General features: G+C 38.6%; 1 protein-coding gene across 3 annotated transcripts; it reads left to right on the top strand.

The window, feature by feature from the left end:
* On the top strand, positions 1–25581 carry mus81 (MUS81 structure-specific endonuclease subunit). Of its 3 annotated transcripts, none has more exons than XM_030161540.1 (17): positions 1–70; positions 1324–1474; positions 2451–2580; positions 5672–5757; positions 5913–6044; positions 6153–6233; positions 6327–6415; positions 8784–8993; positions 10038–10202; positions 12746–12873; positions 14831–14943; positions 16565–16684; positions 16822–16917; positions 20697–20831; positions 21769–21872; positions 23385–23468; positions 25177–25581. In XM_030161540.1, exons 2-17 carry the CDS (start codon positions 1334–1336, stop codon positions 25241–25243), a joined length of 1881 nt encoding a protein of 626 aa, XP_030017400.1. In that variant the 5' UTR covers positions 1–70; positions 1324–1333; the 3' UTR covers positions 25244–25581. The 3 variants fall into 3 exon arrangements, with proteins under 3 accessions (XP_030017400.1, XP_030017399.1, XP_030017398.1); XM_030161539.1 differs by lacking the exon at positions 1–70 and having other exon boundaries at positions 1306–1474; positions 8784–8874; positions 8905–8993; XM_030161538.1 differs by lacking the exon at positions 1–70 and having other exon boundaries at positions 1306–1474; positions 5916–6044.

Raw genomic sequence — 25581 nt, 5'->3', positions numbered from 1 at the left:
CGTGACTGATGTCAATAAACCTGTGTGTCTTTGAAAAGGAGGCGCTAAAAGCAGCTGCATCCAGCTAAAGGTGAGTTCTGCTCCCCAGAGGAGACACTTCACCCCACACCACTCCCTCTTCCTCTGCAGTAGCCTCCACACATTCTCTGTTGTGTTTTACAACCAGGACTTTGACCTGAAAACTCTTCATATTGACTTTAACGCTAACTGCTAACCGGTGGATGCTAATGTCAACACCCTAGCTGTTAGCTGTGATGCTAGTTGTGCTGAATTCTGCTCCCTGCTGAAAACAGCTCCCCTTTCCAAAGTCAGCCGTGAAGAGGACACTGTGCACCAAACTGACCCTGTCACACCAGAAGAACTCCAAATGTGAGCTGTTAAAGTCAGTTCACTCCTTTAGCTTCGCAGGTTTATTCTGATGGGGGATGCAGTTTACGGCAGTACCTGGTGCCGAATTCTGCTCCCTGTCGAAAAGTACATCCACAGTCGCGGGTGATGTAGTTTTCAGCAGCATCTGTTTTATTATTAGATATTCTGTGTGTTGTGTATCTAAGATTTAACGTTTGTAAGTTTTTTAAACCTTACAGTTTGCACATTCTTTACTATTAAACAGATAAAAAACACATCTGCATAACTGTCCTCTTCATGGCGGACTTAGGAAGGGGGAGCAGTTTTTGGCAGGGAGTAGAATTCGGCACAACAAGGCTTATTTTAGTAAATGATGAGAGGTGATGAGTAGGGATGTAAGAAAATATTGGTTCTGCAATATATCGCGATATTTCATTTCACAATACTGTGTCGATATTAAAAAGTACTGTATTGATATTTTTAGGTATTTATTCAAATGCAGATATTGTGGAGGTTCATTGTTGTCTTTTTCTTTTTTGTTTTTCTATTTTATTTATTCTTATTTAACACTCTTTTATTCAGTAATGTTTGTTCCTTTGTTGGGATTGAACTAAAATCCTGTTCTGATGTTAGTTCTGAACTGATAGAATCTGAACATTTGAACAGGATCTGAAACTGGAATGTCTGTAAAACAGAATTTCAGTTTAAACACAGTTGGAACATTTGCTGATAGAACATTAGATCCTGTTGGGATTAAATAAAAATGTGTTTAGGATTTGTGCAGATTTCTGGTGTAATTCAATTCTTCAAGGAAATAATCATTTAAAAAAAGAAGAAACAAACAAAAAATTGTCTTTTTAACAGTATCATGATATATTGTATCGTGATCCTAGTATTGTGATTTGTATCGTATTGCCAGATTCTTGCCGATCCACAGCCCTAGTGATGAGGCCTTTGTTCTTTATGCTCCGTCAGAACCGGAGTGATGCCTGCCTCTGAGCCGGTCCGGTTCGGTCGGAAACGTGCCCTGCCGTCCTGCCCAAACCCGCTGTTCCTCAAGTGGCTCACAGAGCTCCGGGATGAGGCGAGGGAGAAAGGCCTGAAGATCCAGTGCACCTACCAGAAGGTAAAGGGTCTATACAACAAAACTAATGAGAAATAAAACAAAACGCAACAAATTATGTTTATTCATTCATTTATTTGTTTTGAGCAGAAGAAAAAACCAAACATTTTCTGTGTACAAGGAACCAATATCTGAGCAAACATTCATAAACAAAGGTGATCAAGACAAAATGGCAATTGCCATGTACATTAGCAATAACAAAACAAATTCAATACGTAGTGCTCAAAAAGGAGTGGGAAGAAGAAAACTTATTAAATCGCGCCCCCAGCTCACATTTGTACAATGGAACACATGACTTTTGCTTCCTTTATGATATAATAACATCTGTTTAGAGTCCTAATAATGGAAACAACAGATAGTAAACAGATTAGGAAAACTGAAGTATATTACACTTCGTATCTACATGATAGTGTGCAGAACTTATAATACAATATATTTAACAATAATCACATACCAACAATGGTAATGGAAGTGACACATACCAACATGATAAAAAACGACAAGCACAAACCAACAAAGATAAGAAAGAGCCAAGGATGGAGTGAACAATAAGCCCCGCCCTCCCTGTACTGTGACCAGACCATCCGTTTGTAAAGTACTTTAAAACTGTGGATATTTGGGCATTGGTTGTGGTGAAGATCCAGACTGTTCCACAGTTTCACCCCACATACATACGGATACCTGGTGCTTTAGGAAGTGTAAAATTTCCAAAGCCTCTTATGTCATAAGTAATCTCTTTAAGTGTAAAAAACCTTTGTATGTTATTTGGTAGTGATTTGTTAAATGCTTTAAATGAAATTAATAGGGTATAATATTTCACAAGGTCAGTTAATCTTAAATAAGTTTGATTGAATAAAGAGATCTTCACAATAGAGTAATGATATAACCAAATACACCAAGCAGAGGGTAAAAATACATAAAAATATGTAAAAAAAAAAAAAAAAAAAAGTGTGTTTTTTGTGTTGCTTTTCTTAAACAGGCGATCAACTCTTTGAATAAATATCCATTACCACTTCAAAACGCCAAAGAGGCAAAAATTCTCCAAAACTTTGGAGATGGGATCTGTAAAATATTGGATGAGAAACTCCAGCGGCACTACAGACAGAACGGTAAGAACAGAACCAAAGGATGTTAAGTCCTTACACTCAAAGTTTTATGATATGATTTTTTATGATGATTTACTTAATAATTGTGTTGTATGTTAATACTGGTATATTACACATTCTGTAAAGTCTGTCACAGTGATGAATGAGTGTAACAAGGTTATTATTGTCAATGAAAACTAACAAAATGACGAAAACTAGAATTGGAAAAAACATTTTCGTTAACTGAAATAAATAAAAACTAGAATTAAAAGAAAAACCAAATGGTAACTGAAACTGTATTGTGTGTTTACAAAACGAACTACAACATATAAAAATTATGGATAAAATTCCCTTCGTTTTCATCTTTGCCAATGTCAGACTGAGCAATTTTGTCTGCAGTCACCATCTGACACTTTTTGGTACGTCAGTTGTGTTCACTTGTGGTTTCCAGTCGTCTTCTGGTCCCCACTCTACCTGGAAACATGGAGACTAAAGTTGGGAGAAAGCAGCAGAGTCCTGTCTGGGATTTATTTGAATACGACGACAGAGAAGAAGAGAAAAGAGACGACAAAACTAAAATTAAACTAAAACTAAGCATTTAGAAAAAAATGAAAACTAATAAAAACTAGCAAACCTGCTCTAAAAGCAAATTAAAATGAACTGAATTAGAGGAAAAAAAAGTCTAAACCATATAAAACTAAACTATAATGAAAAATCCAAAACTATTTTAACCTTGGTAAAAGTGTGTAAAAGTTCAAAATACAGGTTTTTCAAATAAAAAATATCCCAGTACAATTTGGAGTGAAATCAAAATCTTTTTCATCTGTAGAATTGATTTTTAATTTTTTTTTTATAGAATTATTTGTACAGGACTCCTTATAAAAGGTGAATGCGGAAATGAGAGGTGTACTGAGTTTCAGATGTACTGTCTGCTCAGGAAGAATCAAATCAAACTGTAGCATATTGAATTCAAAGTATCACATTATTGAATTTGCTGGCGTCTCACACAGAATATCGCATCACTAGTTGCTTTTCCATTGACCCTCAAATTGCACGAATATAACTTGTGTATAAAAATTTACCTAATGGAAAAACGACAATTTCGCCAAAACTCTGATTTTTCAGTTAAAAGTTTTTGTGCTGGCAAGAGGTGGTTTTTCGGGTGTAGCACAACTGGTATATCACACAAAAATGGAAAGACCTTTCTCCACAACTAGAGTCACATGAATAAAAAAAAAAACGGGTGTTGACAGACGTTAGAACAAGTGAAGAAGAAGAGTTTTAAAAGAAACGTGTTGGTATGTGTGGACACACCAGGAAACCCAATCATTTTAGAATTTAGTTGGAGATAGAGGGGTAATATATAATAATAATTAATCTATCTTTAAATCAACACCATATTTACGTTCGTCATCATGTTTATGGAATGACTTCTCGTGTCATCTCGCGATAATAAATAAACAAATCATCGCATTTGTGATTTAATGGAAAAACCGACATTACACACCTCTGTCTTTTCGACATTTAGTAAATATTGGTAAAGTTTTGCACTGATGTCCAATGGAAACGTGGGTACTGTCATCACCGGTAGTTGCCTCATGTATCTTTGCTAATGAACTGACCTCAGTGATAGTGATGCATGTTCCCTTTGAATTATACTCACCGGCCATTTTATTAGGTACACCTGTTGTGCAGGTGGTTAATGCAAATATGTAATGGCCCAATCATAGAGCTCAGGGTATTTAGGCATGAAGACAGGGTTAAGGTGGTCTCCTTAAGTTCCAACCAAGCATCAGAATGGGAAGGAAAGGTGATTTAAAGGGTTCATCTTTGTCTAAACCCACTTTTCTTAGTCTGTGGTTCATTTCTTTGTGTATTTGGACCCTAATAGTTCAGACAGTTTGAATTTGAACCCTCCAGCTGCTGCTAAACTATCTTTAGATTCATTCCAGCAAGAATTGAGTGGAGTTCTCCAACCTGTTTGAATTCCTTCTTAGTTTGTTATGTTTTATAACTCGTTCCGTCTCCACATTTGCTCATATCAGGTCCAGACTTCAGACCAACATTTCTCCAGTATTTCTCCATAATAGTTTGTCGTCATCAGTGGTTGTAGTCCAGACTGAAAATTTGTCCAGACTTGGAGCCCATTACCTCAAATGTTCAGTTGTTGGTTGAACAGGACAGAGCAGCACAGTCGACAACCTGGAGGGGGCGGGGCCTGAAGTGTCTCCTGTGCATTTAAAGGGCCAGCGCTCCAAACCACCTTTCTGGTGTCATTCCTCAGAAATAGGGTTGAAGATGGACCTGTGGAGTTGAATGAATGAAGAATTCAGAGCCAAGCAGAGCATTTACAGTTTATGGAGACCACAGGGAAATGTGGGAAAAGGAAGAATTCCAGTTAAAAAAGCAAAATATCACTCCTTTAATAGGGCTGTGTATCAGCAAGAATCTGGCGATACAATACAAATCACAACACTAGGATCACGATATATCACGATATATCGTGATATATGATACTGTTAAAAAGGCAATTTTTTGTTTGTTTCTTTTTCAAAAAAATGATTATTTCCTGGAAGAATTGAATTACAGCAGAAATCTGCACAAATACTAAACACATTTTTATTTGATCCCAACAGGATCTCATGTTCTATCACAAAATGTTCCTGTGTTCAAACAGAAATTGTGTTTTACAGACATTCCAGTTTCAGATCCGTTCAAATGTTCAGATTATATTAGTTCACAACTAACATCAGAACAGGATTGGAGTTCAATCCCAACAAAGGAACTCCCATCTGCCTCTCAGACAGTAAAAAGTGCTTTTAGGATGCTTCACATAATCATTATTTAATAAAACAGTGTTAAATAATAATGAATAAATTATAAACAATAAAGAAAAACAAAAACAAAAATGAACCTCCGCCATATCTGCATCTGAATAAATACCTAAAAATATTGATACAGTACTTTTTAATATCAATACAGTATTGTGAAATGAAATATCGCAATATATTACAGAACCAATATTTTCAAACACCCATATCTTTTAAGTATCTGCTGAGTGTATATTGATACTGATAAGTGTAATGTGTGCCTCCTTTCTCTTCATATCCATCAGGTCCAGAAGCTCCCATTCACTGTCTACCAGACAGAGCGCCATCTGTTGGCAGACCAGACAAGAACTGCCTGGCTCTGCCTAGAAAGGTAGGACAGTAATGAAGAGAGGATGGTCACATGTCTTTTTTTGGGAGGACTTGTGTAATACGAGCTTTTTTTACTTTCATCAAATTCCTCAATAAGATAATTGTAGTTGTTAAAGGTGTTTTGCATTAAACAATGTAACTTGTCTTTCCTTTCAGAAGAATGCTGCTGGAGACCAAAGAGAAGATAGAGGAGGAGGAGGAGGAGGGAGGAGGAAGAAGAGGGGTTATGTCCCTCAGAAGAGGTCAGGGGGTTATGCTGTGCTGCTCACTCTTTACAGACACTCAGAGGTAAACATTAGGTTCATAGACAGTAAATGTGTTTGAATGAGTTGTTTTCCATAATATTGTAAAAGTTTTATCCAAACTGATTGTGTTGTATGATCTGATTTCCTACAGATTCCAGGCAGTAAAGGTTACATGTTTAAACTGGAGCTGCAGACTGCAGCCCAACCTTACTGTGATAAATCCTTTACTGTGGTAGGTAGCATCCTCTAGCCTCACCCAGAGTACATACTTTCAGCTGTATATTCTTGTATTGTAGGCGATTTAAAGCATTTTGTGTGTCTGTAGCCTGATCTAGGCAGTAAGTACACCGCCTGGTCGTCAGTCAGCACTCTGATCCAGAAGAATCTGCTGATAAAGACTCACAATCCTGCAAGGTAAACACACACTTCTGATTGTGGTGCAGTATATAACACTAAGAATTACAGCAGGCATTCTGGCTGAGTTAGATTAGGTGTTATTTCTGTGTTGGAAGTGTGCTAAAGTCAGTCTCTTTAGGTATTTCATAGAAATAGCAGGAAAATTTATATTTCCAAAAATGTGCATTATAGGTGAAACAAGAAATATATATTCGTAATACACACACGTTTGATTAGAGGACAAAATACAGTACTTGTGTCTTCTATGTTTTCTGTGGCACTCAGCACTAGCACATTTCTCATTTTCTAGATGTTAGAAAAACATGAGTATTATTTCATTCAGAAAAAAAGCATATTTTTCTAAAGTTGTAGTATTAAGTAAACAGGTTATTATGAACTACTTTGAATATGTTATTTTTCCTGTATATGTGTTTTCTTTCTTGAAAAGCTCAACCAGGGACGGGAGTTGTGAGTTACTTAAATGCTATATAGCAGAGGTGTCAAACATGCGGCCTGGGGGCCAAATGCGGCCCGCCAAAGGGTCCAGTCTGACCCGTGGGATGAATTTGTGAAATGCAAAAATTGCACTGAAGATATTAATCATTTTAGTTCGGGCTCCACATACAGACCAATTTAATCTCAAGTGGGTTGGATTAGTAAAATACTATCATAATAACCTATAAATACTCAGAACTCCAAATTTTTCTCTTTGTAAATGTAAACATTTTTGTGTAATTTTACTGTATTTACATTAAAACAAACTATCATTTCACAAAAACATGAATAATCTGAACAAATATGAACATTTTGAAATGTCTGAAATGCAAGTTTACCAATATTCTGCCTGTTATTAAATGTTTTGTGTATTTGTAGATCCACTGTGATCTGTAAGTTTACATGTGTAAATGATAAACTTAGACATAATATTGTTAAAATTGCAGTTAGTTTTCTTAAGAAATTTCAGTTGGTTCATGTAATTCACATTGTTTTAAAGGATAGTTTGTAGATGTAAACATTTTCATCGCATAATTTTACTTTTTTCGCTCTAAAACATAGAGGAAAGTTTGGAGTTGACATTATTTATTATATATTATTATGCTATTATTTCACTGGTTCGTCCCACTGCAGATCAAATTTGGCTTAATGTGGCCCCTGAATAAAAATGAGTTTGACACCCTTGCTATATAGTCTTTGTGCTGAGCATCACATGTTCAGCAGGTCCACTATGTTTCACTGTACTGTCCCTGATAAATGAAGCAACCAATAAATAAATACATTGTGGATTAATCTACATGTGGTTACATGGGGAGTATTAGTAGTAACAGGACTGTGGATGTACATTTAATGGAGGTTCATTATCAATTATTTCTCAGCTATGTTTCCACCTATTCCGATTACTGATTAATCAGTTTCAGTGAGAAATAGCCTAAATGTTATACTTTCAACCTTTTTAAGTGTGATAGCTCACAGAATATCTTTGGATTGCAGACCAAACAAGACATGTAATGGCTAGGGCTGAAGAATGTGGCGATAAGTACGATACAAATCACAATACTAGGATCACAATACAATATATCATGATACTGTTAAAAAGGCAATTTTTTGTTTGTTTCTGTTTTTTTAAATGATTATTTTCTGGAAGAATTGAATTACTGCAGAAATCTGCACAAATACTAAACACATTTTTATTTGATCCCAACAGGATCTAATGTTATATCACAAAATGTTCCTGTGTTCAAACTGAAATTCTGTTTTACAGACATTCCAGTTTCAGATCCTGTTCAAATGTTCAGATTCTATTAGTTCAGAACTAACATCAGAACAGTATTTGAGTTCAATCCCAACAAAGGAACTAACATTATTTAATAAAAGAGTGTTAAATAATAATAAAGAAAATACAAACAAAAAAGAGAAAACAAAAATGAACCTCCACAATATCTGCATTTGAATAAATACCTAAAAATATCAATACAGTACTTTTTAATATCGATACAGTATTGTGAAATAAAATATCGTGAAATATTGCAGAACCTTTTTTTTTTTTTTTTACACCCCCAGTAATGGCATCACCAAAGGTTTTGGAAATGAAACACTAACAGTTTTGCCATTTTTCTGACATTATATAGATTGAACAACTGACTGATTAGTTGTAAAAAAAAATTAAATTGACAGGTTAATTGATTAATGAAAATAATTGGTATTGGTAGCTGTAAATATTGCTCTAAAATGGTCAAACTCATGATATGCTCGAGGAGGAAACATCTATAGTTCTGTCAATTCCATCACTAATAATCAGTATCAGCCCAAAAAAATCTAGTCAGTCTGTGTTGGGAGGATGAATTCAGCGTCAGCAGGTAGGAAAATGTAGTGTGTCTTCTTGTGTTAGATATTCTCTGACAGAGGAGGGTGTGGCTTTGGCTCAGCGGCTGGAAGCAGAAGCAGGAGGAGGAGGAGGACCAGGAGGAGACAGAGGGGAGGTTAGAGGTGGAGGAGAGGAGGAGGAGGAGGAGGAGGAGGAGGAGGAGGAGGGGCGTCCTGGAGTTGTGGATCTTACTGAGAGTGATGATGACGCAGAACAAGCAGACGACAGAACAGAGTGAGTGTTCAGTAGGTTTGTCTCAGAAACACCCACTCCATAAATTAGACTGTGCTTCTGCTTCTTCCTGTAGTCGTTCATCTACTGTAGACATAAAGTTCGAGCTAATTTCTGCTTCTCTCAGGAATCCGTTCAGAATAAAACTCTGTGTATTTGCAGAGGAAAATAGTGTAGCTCTGAGGGCAAATGATAGACCCATGACATTTTATGGTTACATCAGGGCTCTCAAACATGCGTCCCAGGGGCCAAATGCAGCCCACCAAAGGTTCCAGTCCGACCCCTGGGATGAATTTATAAAGTGTACAAATTCCACAGTCCAGGCTGTGGAACTCATTTTAGTGTCGGTTCCACATCCAGACCAATCTGATCTACAGTCAAATAATAACAGCAGAAGAACCGACAAAAAAGAATGACTGCAGATTTACTACTGGGTTTGATGTGAGAAAAATAATATTACACCATGTCTATAAATAATGACAACTTCAAATATTTGTCATTGTTTTAGTTCAAAAAATATTAAATTATGAAAATATTTACATTTACAAACTATCCTGTAACAATAAAATGTGAATAACCTGAACAAATATGAACTACCTGAAATGTCTAAAGAAAATTTAGCCCAATTTGAACTCTTTTCTTCCTGTTCCTCAGTGTTTAGTGTCTTTGTAGATCTGATCCAGAATGCACATGGACTAATGAGAAGTGGAGGCAGAAGACTGTTAAAACTGCACTGATTTTTCTTAAGAAATTTCAGTTTTTTTCAGGTTATTCACATCTTTTTTGTTTGGATACGTTATAAAAGTAAGTATTTTCATAATTTCATGGGTTTTTTTTTTTGCACTACAACATAGACAAAAATTGTCAGTTGTCATTATTTATCGGTTATTCTGCTGTTATTTTACTGGTCCCGCCCACTGGAGATCAAATCGGGCTGAATGTGGAACCTGAAAGAACATGAGTTTGAGAGCCCTGGGTCAGATACTGTGCTACTTGCTGTTAATGTTGAAATGAAAAAGACTAAAACTCTGTTATCGATATTGACAGTCATACAGAGAAGCCGGCCGGTGTCACTCAGACACTCAGGATGGAGGTGGAGGAGACGAGTTCTTCCAAACCTCAGGACTCTCAGAGCAGGAGGCCAGATGCAGGACGTCTGCTGCCCGGAACCTACCAGATTATTCTCTGTGTGGACTTTATTGAGACGACCGGGTAAGAGTTAATTCATACACCTGTAAGCGTGTAGGCTTTAACATTTTTTAGAAACTATCATTAGAGAATTATACCAACTAAAATAAAGTGACACATGAAAAAGTGAGATTCAAGAATGTTTACTGTCTAGTTCTCGGCTAGATAAAAATAGAAAAAGAGAAAATACAGACACCCGAGAATATGTACATCAATATAAAAACACTATTAGGGCGTCTCAAAAATCACTTTTCTCTTTAGATCATGGTGTTATTTAAACCAGTTCATCTCCAACATGATAATAGCCCCCCCCCCCAAAAAAAATTTCAGCAAAATCTGTCATGTTTGACACCCCCCCCACACACACACACACCCCCACAAACACACACACACACCGCAAAGTATGAAGGGCCCATCAAAAAACGCCAAGACACTCATTTTAACCCAGAAAATCACATATGAGTTCTTAAGTGTGCACAAATAGCTTTTTCTGGTTTTTACAGCGTCCCTGTAATATCAGCTTCATAGGTTATTGTATCAGGTGATATATAAGTGAAAATAAGGTGAGTTTATGATAAAATAACTCAATTATAGGCTAAAAACTTGAAATAGAAAGAAGTTCAGAACAGTAAATCTAGTTGAACACAGTGTCTGTTTTCTAAACCCTCTTTTCAGCAAAATACAGGTTTGAGTTGCAGACAATAGAGCCGAACACTTCAATAATAAGGCTAAATACAAGATCTAAGGCTGCATAAATCACAGACTTTTAATGATGACATGGTTCTGATAATCTGGACATACTTTTATACATGTGCATTTCACAGTTTATTCAGATATTACTCTCTCTATAGTTTCTCTTCCATTTCATTCTTGAGAAACTCTGGTAGTTTGATCCTGTGGGAACCATGTTCCCTCTGTGGGCTCCATCCATGGATGCATTGGCACCATCTGGGATGTCCTTAACACCTCTTTCTGCAGCATCATTAATGACAGACAGCTCCGAGACATTCATTCATCCATTTTCTGAACCCACTTTATCCTCACTAGGGTCACAGGGGTCACTTGGAGCCTATCCCAGCTACATAGGGGCGAAGGTGGGGTTCACCCTGGACATGTCTCCAGTTCATCTCAGGACTGAACATATAGAGACAAACAATCATTCTCACATTCACACCTATGGGCAATTTAGATTAACTCATTAATATATCAGTGCATGTGTTTGGATGGTGGGAGGAGCCAGAGTACCCCCAGAGAACCCACACAGACACGGGGAGAACATGCAAACTCCACACAGAAAGGTCCGAGCCCAGGACCTTCTGTCTGTGAGGCACCAGGTCTATCCACTGCACCACTGTGTCCCCCAAGACTATAGCCCTCATTTGTCTGTACTGCAGTTGTGTTGCCATGGCTGCTCTGGTTTCTGTTGGTACTTCTTTGTCAAACAGACTTAGAACCACAGTAGACTCAGTCAGGTACCACATGTGACACAGTATGGAGGTCTTTACTTTAGGGACTTTGGCATCCATTTACTATCCATTAACCATGGTAATGCATTTAAAAACAGCATTTTTTGGCGTTTTTTGACAGGCCCTTCAACTTTGCGGTGGAGGGTGGGGGGTGTCAAACATTGACGGATTTTGCTGAAATTTTTTGGGGGGGCTATTATCATGTTGGAGATTAACTGGTTTAAAAAACACCGTGATCTGAAGAGAAAAGTGATTTTTCAGACGCCCTAAACACTAAGAATTAGTGGATCAAGACTATGTACAATGTACATGTATATAGAAAGAAATGTCCAATCCAGTCTGTACAGTCCAGTGCAGTCACAGTATGGGCTGTTAGGATGCAGTTATGTGCAATAAGGTAGTAATGTGCAAAGGAATCGCAGTCCCAGAGGAGTTGGAGCGTGCAGTTCAGTGCAGGACACAGTTGTATGGGGGTGGGGGGGGGGTGGGGTGGGGGATGTGTGTCTGTCAGGGGAGTGATGGTACAAAACCATAAAAACCAACACCACCAGACTCAGAAACAGCTTTTTGCCCAGAGCTCTGAAAGCCATTTTCCAGAACAAATCAGTATAAACAGTCTGTTGCTTGGGGGGGGGTCCACCGCAATGCACCTGGCCTTCTACTGGACCCGACCAGTAGGGCTGTTCGAAAATATCAGTTCTGCTATATATTGCGATATTTCATTTCACAATACTGTATTGATATTAAAAAGTACTGTATCAATATTTTTAGGTATTTATTCAAATGCAGATATGGCAGAGGTTAATTTTTGTTTGTTTTTCTTTATTGTTTATATCTTATTTATTATTATTTAACACTGTTTTATAATAACAATAATGGTTATTTGAAGCATCCTAAAAGTGCTTTTTACTGTCTGAGAGGCAGATGGTAGTTCCTTTGTTTGGGATTGAACTAAAATAATGTTCTGATGAATTGGGTGAACAGTGTCCATGAAATCATTTGGACCAAAATCTCAGATGGACAGATGGACAGTGTTCCTGGTATACCTATACAGCAATAATAAGAATTATTAAAGTGTGAAAAGGCTTTGTCTGTGTGCAGCGGCAGCCACCACCGCAAGCAGGAGCTGGTCAAAGAGCTCCAGAGGAATGGGGTCAACTTCGACATCCGGAAGCTGAACGTCGGAGACTTCCTGTGGGTGGCTCGAGAAAATGTCGCACCTATTCCAGGTAAAAATGTAAAGGACAACAAAGGTGTTGATCAGTATGTAGAGGTGTAACATGGATATAACTTCAGGCTATCCATGTCAAACATCCAACAATTTTTGAATGAATGAATTGATTTTGTTTGAAGTATAAAATGTCATGAAAATGAGGAAAAAACCTCTATGTAATCCAGGTGGTGAAGATTTGTCAAAGAAGAGCAACTGAACTTTAGATCTGATGAGATGGAATGTTACTGATCCCTTGGACAGAGAACTCAGAAAATGGAGGCTTCTCATTTGAAACATCTCATTCTACAGTCGTTCACCTTTTCATAAAAGCATGAACCTGGATGCACTTGTACAAGTTTGAGCATTTTCACAAATGGAGTCGTCTCAAAACTTCATATTAGGGCTGTCAAACTCATTTCAGTTCAGTTCCACATTCAGCCCAATCTGATCTCCAGTGGGCCGAACCAGTATAAAATAATAACAGTAAAAAAAGGAAAATTCTATTCTGATCAGGTTTACATCTACAAAGTTTCCTTAAAAATCTGAATAACTTGAAATGTCTTAAGAAAAACAAGTGCAATTTTAACAATATTCTGCCTCAGTTTATCAGTTTATCATTTACACATGTGCATTACAATCACAAAAAACATTTATTAACAGGCAGAATATTGGTAAAATTGCATTTACTTTTCTTAAAACATTTCATACTTGTTCAAGTTATTCATGTTTTTTGTAAAAGTATAGTTTGGTAATGGAAACATTCTCATGTAATTTTACTTTTTTGCGCCAAAACAACAAAGAGAAAATGTGGAGTTGTCATAATTTATAAGTTATTCTAATCATATTTTACGGGTTTTGACCCACTTGAAATCTAATTGGACTGTATGTGTCTGTATGTGGAACCTGAATTAAAATGATTTTGACACCACTGATTGTTAATATCTACAGTGTAATTTTTGCATTTCATAAATTCATCCTACAGGCCGGATTGGACCGTTTGGTGGGCCGGATTCGGCCCCTGGGCCGCATGTTTAACACCTGTGCTGTATATATTTAACTGTGATTTGACCAGGAAAAGTCTCATTGAGATTAAAAACCTTTTGCAGGAGGATCCTAAGACGAGCAGCATCACAGATTACATGTCAGTTACAGTTAATATACAGCCAAAAATACAATCAAGTAATGCATGTAAAATTGGAAATTTCTAAAGATATAAAATCAATATTCAGTTTATAAATATAAAATAATTATGAGATGGAGCAGAATATATTTTAACAGTCAGGTGAAACGACTACATCCAGGTGACTGAGTCTCCCTGGCCTGTCCTTTAAAATCCTGTTAAAGGGGTCTACACAGACCAGATCCTTCAGTTTTAGATTTGTTTGCCAAAGGTTCTGAGCAGATGGAGCAGAAAAGGTACCAGCGCTTTTCTGAGAAAATAAAAGGAAGTGAACAGTATACACCATTTAAACCTTTTAACCTCTGCTATAACTGAAATGTGTGTTTGGACCATGTCTGGATCTAAACACAGAACAGGTGACATCTACCTCAGTGTTTTAATGGTTATTGTAATAAAAGGAAGAAATCAGTCATGTGACCAGTCAAAGGAGTTCTGCGATGTGAGAAGGAAATCATGTTGAACGGACTTTTAAAAGCTTCATTCATTTGGTTATTACAGTTCTGCTCCATCCTACCTTCTGACCTACATCAGTCGGAGGACCACAGATACTTATAATCTTCGTTCTCAGGATCTTTTCTTTTTGTCTGGCATTTTTCTTTAAAAATGGGTTACTTAGAATACAGAGTAAACAGTTTTGAACCTTTTGTGGTAAATGCACAATAGAATGTTGCTCTTGTTCTGGAGCTTTGGTATATATGAAGCTTTGTTATTAAATGTGCTTTTGCTGTCCCTCTCCCACTCTCTCTAAACTCTTCATGCATGGTCGTGCTCTTCTCTGTGTGGGTCTGTGCAGGTCAGCTGCGAGCGCCGCCCGGTCGGGAGCTGGTACTCGATTACATTGTAGAGAGGAAGAGGATGGACGATCTGTGCGGGAGCATCATCGATGGACGCTTCAGGGAGCAGAAGGTCAGTTCATAATCCGTAACACACAAACCGACTCAAACTAATGGGGACTTACGGTCTCACTCACATTTAAACCGTTACCGTACTGATACTCGGTTCCTGGGAATGGGTACCGGTAGACAGTGGTACCTGTTTTCAGTACTTTTTGTGTGAATGTGTGGTGATTAAAGTCATATAGAAAAAATAGTAAAAACTTGTGAATATTTATTTCACCACATTACAATTGAAATAACAACAACATGAAACTTGAGAAAAGTGTGTGTGGGGGAGGGAAAATAACTTAAAAATAAATATAACGTATATAACATTTTTCAAACTAAACTGTTCTAAACTAAAACAAACCACTCCCTCTAGCATGAACTGTACTGTACATGTTCACCAGTTCTTTTTCAGGAACATCAGCTAGAGCCGATATATGGATTTTTTTCAATATTGGCCTTAATTTTTTTCTTAAAGCCAATATTTAATAATAATAATAATAATAATAATAATAATAATAATAATAATGGATTAGATTTCTATAGTGCTTTTCAAGGCACCCAAAGTGCTTTACAGTATGGATCCATTATTCATTCACTGTGGTGGTGTTAAACTCTGTGTGTATCCACAGCTGCCCTGGGGCAGACTGATGGAGGCGTGGCTGCCAAGTTGCACCAAACAGCCCCTCCCACCACCACTGAATATTCATACACATTCACACACCAGTGTGAGTGACACTGGATATTTGATCAGTGTGCTTTTTTTCAGTTTAACCTCCTCAGACCCAGGAAATGTCAGCAAAGTTCCAGCTTTTTGTGTTTTTTATTAAATCAGTGCCTATATTGGAAACATCATGATGCAAGTTTTTTCAGATGCAGTTTTTAATATTTTTATGGAATGTCCGTTGTGGTGGACAGTTTTCCTTTTTTTTTGTATAAAGTTGTGAAACTCATGTCCACAAATGTGGACAGGAAACCCACAGCTGGGTCTGAGGAGGTTAATTTATACTGTGGTCATTTATTTTTCTTTGATAATGAGGTACTTGAAGTCAAGATGCTTGGACCAGTTTGAAGCAGCTCCTTGCACTGAAACCACTTTTCAGGGCACTGGTTGAGTTTATTTTATATTGTTGTGCTTTACTGCTGCTTACCCCTTTACTTTTTGTTTCTTACTTGGTTGTGTACGGGTTTATTTGTTTTATACTGTGATATCATATTATATGATAGTTGACTGACTTGATATTCTTAAGATGCTGCACTTTTTTTTATACATTTTATACATATTATGCATTTTAATACAGTGTTTGAACTTTCTACCTCTGCACTGAAAACACTTTCATAATCTCTGTGTGTAGTACTGCTGAAGACTGCATTTTGTGTGTTTATTTTTTTACCAGCAAGGGCAATAAATGTTAAGAGTACTATGTGTATGTGTATTAATAATTTAAAGTATATTGCTGCATAAAAATCTTAATTATCGGAGTGTTTCACTTGTACTGTTCCCCAGTCACACTAGGCCAGTTGTTTGGTCCATTTACTAATTTTCCTCATAAACTCAAGTGTTGATAATATTTTGAATCACTCTTCTCACATTTCCATTTTTCCATATTTTGTTTTTTTCCTCTCATTCTTACTCTTTGTAACAGTTTCGTCTTAAAAGGTGTGGCCTCCGTCGACCCATTTACCTGGTGGAGGAGTGTGGCTCTGCTGCCTCTCACCTGAGTTTACCTGAAACCAGCCTGCAGCAGGCCATCGTCAACACACAGGTACCAGTGCGCTTCATATTCTGACCACCACAGGGAGCTGGAAAGTCAGAGTATTGTTTTATCGAAGGCCTCAGTAAAAGAACATAACCTAGAGACCCTGATCCAAAGCTGTGAAGTGATGTGATGTGTGTTTTCAGGTGGTGGACGGCTTCTTTGTGAAGAGAGTTCAGGATGTGCGAGAGTCTGCAGCCTACCTCACTGTCATGACCCGATACCTGACCAAACTCTACCAGGTAACACACTTCTGTTATTATAGTTTAGTGGTAGTTACTTTTAGCAGTGTGTAATTCGATTTTAGGAAATTAACTAGTTTTAGTTTAGTTTTTATTTAGTTTCAGTGTCTGAGCTTTTCAGACTTTATTTCTAAAAGCTGAATAAAGTAAGATGAAGGAATGCATGTGCCTTTGTTGATGGTCCTATACTGTGTACAGACTAATGGTGCAGCGGTACAGGTAGGCCACAGTTCAGTCTGTACCTCGCTTCTTGGGCCGCAGTTTGTGTGTAAAGAGAGCATTTTTTTTTCTCCCAAAATTATATTTTTATTTTGCTTGTCAGCAAAACCTAAATTTCACACTAGGAATGAATTATATCACTGAACTGAATAGAAGAACCCTTTCTGTCCTGAACAGTTGAACCTTTTCTTATTCCTTTACTTGTATTCAGTCGTATAAAACAGGCACAATGTGCACACATGAGGCCTAAAGGGAGCTTTTTTAAATAAATTCCTGTTCTGCATAAGGATGTAAAAGAAAACAGCGGTATAAAAACGCCATGGTTATCTACCGTACGCATTTCCTAGTAATAGCATGTCACGGTGTGTGTCAGAGTCCTGCACCCAGATGAGTGCATCGGGTCGCGGGTACGGGCACAGGTAGAATTAAACCAAATGCAGGCAAGAATAAAACCATAATAAAACAAAACAAAAAAATAATATAATAATGATAAAAACATTTACAAATAATCAACAAAATGAACAAAATAATAAAAAAAGTACAAATAATTAACAAAATAATAAGAGTTAAAAAAAAAAACCCAAAACAATCAACAAAATGAACAAAATAATCAAAAAAATTTACAAATAATAAACCAAATAATAAAAACAAGAATAAGAAAGACCACAATAATCAATAAAATGAACAAAATAATCAAAAACTAAGTGAAAAAAAACCAGAACAACAGAAAACAGTCAACAAATGCACAAAATAAAAACATTTACAAATAATCAACAAAATAATAAAAAAAATTGTTTAAAACCCCCCAAAACAATCAACAAAATTAACAAAATAATCAATAAATAAGCCACTGATATTTATTATTATGTGCTCTATTTATCGGTGTAAACTTTAATGATCAGAATTATCTGAATGATGTCATTTTTTTCAATATGGGGCTGATAATTATCGGTGCCTATAGTTATTTTTCGTCCCTAGTGTTAGCAAAGTGGTGCAGCGTTTGTCTGACTGGTCTTTGATTTGAAGAGCTTATTCATATCGTACGCTGGTCTCAGACTGTTGGGTTTGTTTTACATATTTGTCCATTTAAGTGCTTGTTGTTTGGATCGTGTCCTGTTTCACAAAAATTGGTTATGAGCTTTTAACTGACGTGGATGTAAAGCATGTGTATCTTGCCATAAGCGTTGCGTAGCATTACCGTGGCAACGCAGATGGAACAGCAGCTGCCCCCTTAAGACGATAATCACTTCATTTCAGTATGTTCTGAAGTTCCTGTTTAGTCTGAACGGACTTAAACAGACTTTAGGCCCGGGCATCTAAAATTAGAAAGTGATAAAAGGTTCACTGGCTTTATTATCCCCATAGGAATTCAGTGTCAGTGAGAGGGACCTCCTCAGACCTTCATCAGCATGGTGGTCCAGAGCACTGACAGGAGAATGAACCTAAATGTGCCTGTTTAACGGCAGAGGAAACCACATTTATATTAAACACAGTATCCCACCACCCTCTGGCCGTCTGACCCTATCTGATCCCCCTCTGCAAACCTGGTCCTCTTTCGACCCTGTGACACTGGAGGACATCTCAGCACTTTTATCCAAAACGAAACCCTCCTCCAACTCTGCAGACCTCCTCCCCCATAAGCTCCTTGTCGGTGTCTTTGACACTATTGGACCATGGGTCACAAAGTTTTTTAACCTGTCGCTCACAACTGGTTTGTTTCCCAGCTCCTTCAAACAGGCCATCATAGAACCTAAACTAAAGAAAACCACACTGGACCCCACAGACTTCAAAAGCTACAGGCCCATTTCAAAGCTCCCCCTATTGGCCAAAATCCTTGAGAAAGCAGTGTCTAAACAACTTACAGCTTTTCTGGAGACACACCAGATCTATGACACTTTTCAGTCTGGGTTTAGACAACGCCACTCAACAGAAACCGCACTATTAAAAGTGTCTAGTGACATCCTGATGGCGGCTGACTCCGGGAAATCCACGGTCTTGGTCCTGCTAGATCTCTCCTCGGCCTTTGACACAGTGGACCATACCATAATGATTGAGAGACTGAGGGACCTGGTAGGGATGTCAGGTCCTGTGCTAGACTGGTTCTCCTCTTACCTGACCAGCAGAAGCTTCACTGTGTCAATAAACAACTTCCAATCTGACTCAGCGGATCTACTGTGTGGTGTGCCCCAAGGCTCTGTCCTGGGACCAGTCCTATTCTTACTCTATGTCCTCCCACTTGGCCACATTATCCGACAGTACAGTGATGTCTCCTATCATCTATTCGCGGATGACATCCAGATGTACTGCTCCTTTAACTCCTCTGAGCCCCACAAACTGAGTTCCTTAATCATCTGCTTGTCAGAGCTGAAGCAGTGGCTAAATGAGAACAGCCTCCAGCTGAACTCCAGTCAAACACAGACCCTCATTATTGCCCCGGATAGTGCAATCCCAGGGATCAAACATCACCTTGGAGACCTGAGTTCCTCGGTAAAGACAAAACTGAGGAATCTGGGTGTCATCTTTGACCAGGACATGTCTTTAGAATTCTACTCCAAACACCTAGTCAAAAACTGTTTCTTCCACCTACGCAACATCTCCAAACTCAGATCTATGGTGTCCACAAATGAGCTCGAGATGATCGTTCACGCTTTCATATCTTCTGGCTTAGACTACTGCAACAGCCTGTTTACATGCTTAAACAGAAGGAGCTGGCCCGTCTACAGTTTGTCCAGAACTCTGCTGCCAGGCTCCTGACCCGCACAAACAGGAGAACCCACATCACTCCCATCCTTAAATCTCTCCACTGGCTCCCTGTTCTATATCATCTTCATTTCAAAATTCTTGTGCTAACTTTCCGGGCTCTACATGGCCAGGCCCCTGCATACATTGCTTCCCTGATCCAGCCCTACAGCTCGACTCGTAGCTTGAGGTCTTCAGGACAGTACCTGCTGATGGTTCCACGGACCTGTTTTAGCACACGCGGTGACAGGTCTGTTAAAGCTGTGGACCACGTCTATGGAATGACCTGCCTCTACACCTACGGTCCATGGACTCTGGAGAGAGCTTTAAGAAACACCTCAAAACCCTCCTGTTCAAAAAGGCTTTTAGTCTCCCACCTGACCCAGGACCACCACAGACTGATTACACTCTATGTATTCATCATAACGTACTCCATGTGTCATCCCCCCCCCCCAGTCTCTCTATATCTCTATCGCTCTCTCTTTTCTCCTCCTTTACTCTCTCTCTCTCTCTTTAACCCCAACTGGTCAAGGCAGACGTCCATCCTTCAGGAGTCTGGGTCTGCTCCAGGTTTCTGCTGTTAAAGGGAAGTTTTTCCTTCTACTGTCACCAATCACATGTGTTTGCTCCTGAAGGATTCTGTTGGGTCTCTGTAAACTTAATTTGATTCTGATTTGAATTGATAAAGCACTTTGTGACTCTGTCTGTGAAAAGCGCTCTATAAATAAAATTTACTTTACTTTACTTTACATTTAAAAACATCTGTAATGTCATGAAACCTCGCAACATTTGATCATTCCTGTTGCGTCTTGTTTTCCCAGAACCGTACGCTGGTGTGTCGCTCCAGAGAGCTGGAGGGGGATGTAGGCGGTGACGAGGAGGAGGGGGGGAGGGGACTCCCCTCCTGTTCGCTCATTTCTTTTGCTGAGTTTAACCACGGTGCCACCAAAAACAAGGTGGGTGCTGAGGGGGACTGCAGACCAGAGCTCCTTCTACACAGATGAACATCCTAGTACACAGGGGTCAAACATGTGGCCCAGGGGCCAAATCCTGCCCCCCAGAGGGTCCAGTCCAGTCCCTGGGATGAATTTGTGAAATGTAAAAATTACACTGAAGATATGAACAATCCTTTTAGTTCAGGTTCCACATTCAGGCCAATTCAATCTGCAGTGGGCAGGACCAGTCAAATACGATCTGAATAACAGAGAAATAATGACAACTGACAATGTCTCTGTTTGTAAATGTTAAATGTTAGTTAGTTAGTTTTTGTTTATTTCAGACACAGAAATAATACAATACATATGGAAGATAATGAAATAAAAAAAAAAAAAACAATACACAAATAAAAAAAAAATCAAATAATAGAAAAGACATGTAAATGTAAATATTTTCATGTATTTACACTAAAACAATGTATAATTTCACAAAAAATGTGAATAACCTGAAATGTCTTAAGAGAAGTAAGTACAATTGTACCAATATTCTGTCTGTTATTAAATGTTTTGTGTGTTTGTAGATCCACTGTGATCTGTAAGTTCTAATGTACGTGTGTAAATGATAAACAGAGGCAGAATATTGTTCAAATTACACTTATTTTTTCAGTTTGTTCATGTTATTCACATCTTTTGAAAGGAGAGTTTGTAGATGGAAACCTTTTCCTAATGTAAATTTACTTTTTTTGCTCTAAAACATAGAGAAAAGTTTGGAGTTGACATTATTTATATATTATTCTGTTCTTATTTTTCTGGTTGGGCCCACTGCAGATCTAATTTAGCTGAATGTGGAACTGAACTAACATGAGTTTGACAGGCCTGTCCTCGTGTGTCTGCTGGGTTTCCATGGTGACCAAAGACCTGCAGGAGTCACGGCTGTGTGTTCTCATCTGCTTTCCAGTGTCAGACAGTGAGGGAGGTGTTTGCACGACAGCTGATGCAAATCAGCGGTTTGTCTGGAGACAAGGCTGCGGCAATTCTGGAGCAGTACAGCACCCCCCACAGGTAAGCTGTCGTACTGTCAGACGTTCCCTGAACTCACCGTTCGGGGGGGGGGGGGGGGCAACAAAACAAGCCTCATTCCAAACATAGTGTAAAGATCCATTTGGTTTAGAGATAGACGATAACTACAGGCACCGATAATTACTGGTCCGTTATTGAAAAGAAAATGATGTCATTCAGATAATTACGGTTTTCACCGATAAATACAGCCCATAATAATACATCTAAATTGCTTAGATTTGGTGCATTTCACCAGTACACAGTGCACATTGTTGCCTTGGCAACTGCCATAAAACAGAAGAAGAAGAAGAAAGATGAAGCATCCATTGTTTGTCAGTCAAAGGGTTTTCAGTTCCTTAGTCTGCTACAGCTGTCAGACCCAGACCTAGACCCAGACCCAGACCTAGACCCAGAGCAAGACCCAGAGCAAGACCCAGACCCAGAGCAAGACCCAGACCCAGAGCAAGACCCAGACCCAGACCCAGAGGAAGATCCAGACCCAGAGGAAGACCCAGAGCAAGACCAAGACCCAGACCCAGAGCAAGACCAAGACCAAGACCCAGACCCAGACCCAGAGGAAGACCCAGACCCAGAGGAAGACCCAGACCCAGAGCAAGACCCAGACCCAGAGCAAGACCCAGACCCAGAGCAAGACCAAGACCAAGACCCAGACCCAGACCCAGAGGAAGACCCAGAGCAAGACCCAGACCCAGAGCAAGACCCAGACCCAGAGCAAGACCAAGACCCAGACCCAGACCCAGACCCAGAGGAAGACCCAGACCCAGACCCAGAGCAAGACCCAGACCCAGACCCAGAGCAAGACCAAGACCCAGACCCAGACCCAGACCCAGAAGAAGACCCAGACCCAGACCCAGAAGAAGACCCAGACCCAGACCCAGAGGAAGACCCAGACCCAGACCCAGAGGAGGACCTGGTGGTTGGGTTGTCTGTTTAGGGACAGTACAGTCCATGTAGGAGGTTTTCAGAGGTGTCCAGGTTTTCACCAGTTTGTCGTTTCATTTCTAACACTGTTGTGGAGTGTTTGGTCTATTTCTGAAATGGTACTGAACCATGCCATTGAATTTTTTTTTTTCTAAAGATATGAATAATTTCACCCGTAACAGCGCCTTCACAAAGAAAACTAGGCAGTTAGTGAAATGAAGAGACTTTTCCAGTGTTTTTAAAGGGGGGGGTTCAATCTACCAGGAAGTCCATCCGTTCAAGATTTTTGTCCATCCCATTTGTCGGACACTATTCATCCGATTGTTTTCGTGTTGGACCCACATGTTCTTTCCCTCTAGGACAGGTGCAGTGCACGGTCTGGTGCTCAAACTGCAATACGTGAATTTTTTAAAAAAAATGTTTTTTTTTTTTTACAATTTCAGCAGCCTATTTCTCTGACACTATTCTTCCATATTTCACACACATGGTGTTTACATGTGCTTTACTTTTTCACATGTAAATAGTATCAAAGGAGTGAGTTGGTCGTTAATCCACACTGACTTTATCTCTTAGTCTTCTGACGGCTTATGAGAAATGTTCAAGTGGAGCAGAGAAGGAGAACCTCCTGTCGTCCATCCGATACGGCAAACTGAAAAGGTGTAGTATATGTTTATTTATCCAACATAGGATTTATGGAGTAGTTGTAAGCCCTTATATCAGGGCTGTCAAACTCATTTTCTTTCAGGTTCCACATTCAGTCTGATTTGATGTGCAGTGGGTCGTACCAGTAAAATAACAGAATAACCTAGAAATAATGACAACTGCAAATTTTTGTCTTTTTTTTTGTGCAAAAAAAACACCATTAAATTATGAAAATACTTACTTTTATAAACTATCCAAACAAAAGATGTGAATAACCTGAAAAAACTGAAATTTCTTAAGAAAAATCAGTGCAATTTTAACAGTCTTCTTCCTCCACTTCTCATTAGTCCATGTGCATTCTGGATCAGATCTACAAAGACACTAAACACTGAGGAACAGGAAGAAAAGAGTTCAAAGTGGACTGAATTTTCTTTAAACATTTCAGGTTCTTCATATTTTATTGTTACAGAATAGTTCGTAAATATAATTTTTTCATAAATTTAATGTCATTTTTTGCACTAAAACAAAGACCAAAATTTGAAGTTGTCATTATTTATGAACATTATGTAATTTTTATTTATTTATTTATTTATTTATTTATTTTTTTCATCAAACCCAGTAGAAAATCTGCAGTCATTCTTTTTTGTCAGTTCTTCTGCTGTTATTATTTGACTGTAGATCAGATTGGTCTGTATGTGGAACCTGAACTAAAATGAGTTCCACAGCCTGGACTGTGGAATTTTTGCACTTTGTAAATTCATCCCAGGGGCCGGATTGGAACCTTTGGAGGGACGCATTTGGGCCCCAGGATGCATGTTTGACACCCCTGCCTTATATGATCATCTGGAATTGTAATTGCTGTAATTCTGCATAATTGGATAAATAATTATTACCTCTGCCAGGAGGTACTGTGATCACTTTGTTTTGTGTGTTTGTTTGTTTGCTTGTTAGCAACTTTACAGGAAAACTCTTCCACCCATCTTTCCCAAATCTTCCCCACAGATAGGCCTAGGCCCTGGGACCAACCCATGACATTCTGGTCCCAGTAGGCCAAAGTTCAAGGTCACAGCAAGGTCACAACATCTACAATTTTCCTATCCGTCATCATTAAGCAATTTTCCAAAATTCATCAAAAATTCAAAACGACTCCAATTGGATCCACCCGGAGCTTAGAACAGTATCTTGTATCTGGAACTAAATTGTCCACATCCACTGTGGAATGTGGACTCTGTGGACATTTACATTTAACACTGAAAATCCCATTTACCACACATTTAAAATTAAAACTAAACAAATATTGGTTGGAATTGAATCTAATTGGACAGACATATGACTGGGACCAAGCTGCAACTGTTTCTGCTGTATGGAACAACCTGGAAACTGTTGAATTTAAACAGAAACAGTCGATCCACACATGCACAGCGTTCAGGGTGCTTGGCGGAGGTTTGCGTTCTCTGAACACTTGTTCTATATAATCTGACAGTTGCAGTACCAAAGGGAATTTGCTTTTTCATGTAGGTTTTCTGTAGTTATGTTACAAATGTTCACAGATTCAGAACAGACGGGTTTATCAGACTGACACTGAGGCCGTCTGGTCCTTTTCCCACTAAATCACATCCTGTTTAGTTTTTTCTTCTCTTTAAATATGAACTGTATCTGACTCCAGCTGTGCATGGACCTACTGTACATACGACTGACTGTCCTTTTGAACTTTGTGTTGTAGGAACCTGGGTCCAGCTCTGAGCAGAACGGTCTATCAGCTCTACTGTACACCAGGAGCCTTATCATAGACAGACGAACCTCTAAATGCACATGAACTCTAGGATTTCACACCTCCAGGTTATGTTTTCAAGAATCATGCTCATTCATCATTGTCATTTTTAATTCCTCTTAAACTTGAATAACCTAAACTTAAACCACGTGTTTAAAAATGCTGCTATATTATAAGCTAATATTTCTACTGGAGACTTCAGTGAATCATTTGTAATAAATGTGTTATTTTTTAAAAAGTTTGTTGTTTTCTGTTCTTTTACATGAGCCGGTCCTCGGCTCCTGCTCATGTAGCTGTGGTTAAATGCAAAGAAAATGTTTCCCAACAAATAAAGGTAACCATTTACTTGCACAATGT

The sequence above is a fragment of the Sphaeramia orbicularis genome, chromosome 18, assembly GCF_902148855.1.
Source record: "Sphaeramia orbicularis chromosome 18, fSphaOr1.1, whole genome shotgun sequence".
Classification (NCBI taxonomy): Eukaryota; Metazoa; Chordata; class Actinopteri; order Kurtiformes; family Apogonidae; genus Sphaeramia; species Sphaeramia orbicularis.
The sequence above is the reverse complement of the archived record's forward strand: the minus strand, read 5'-3'. Positions and strand labels throughout refer to the sequence as shown.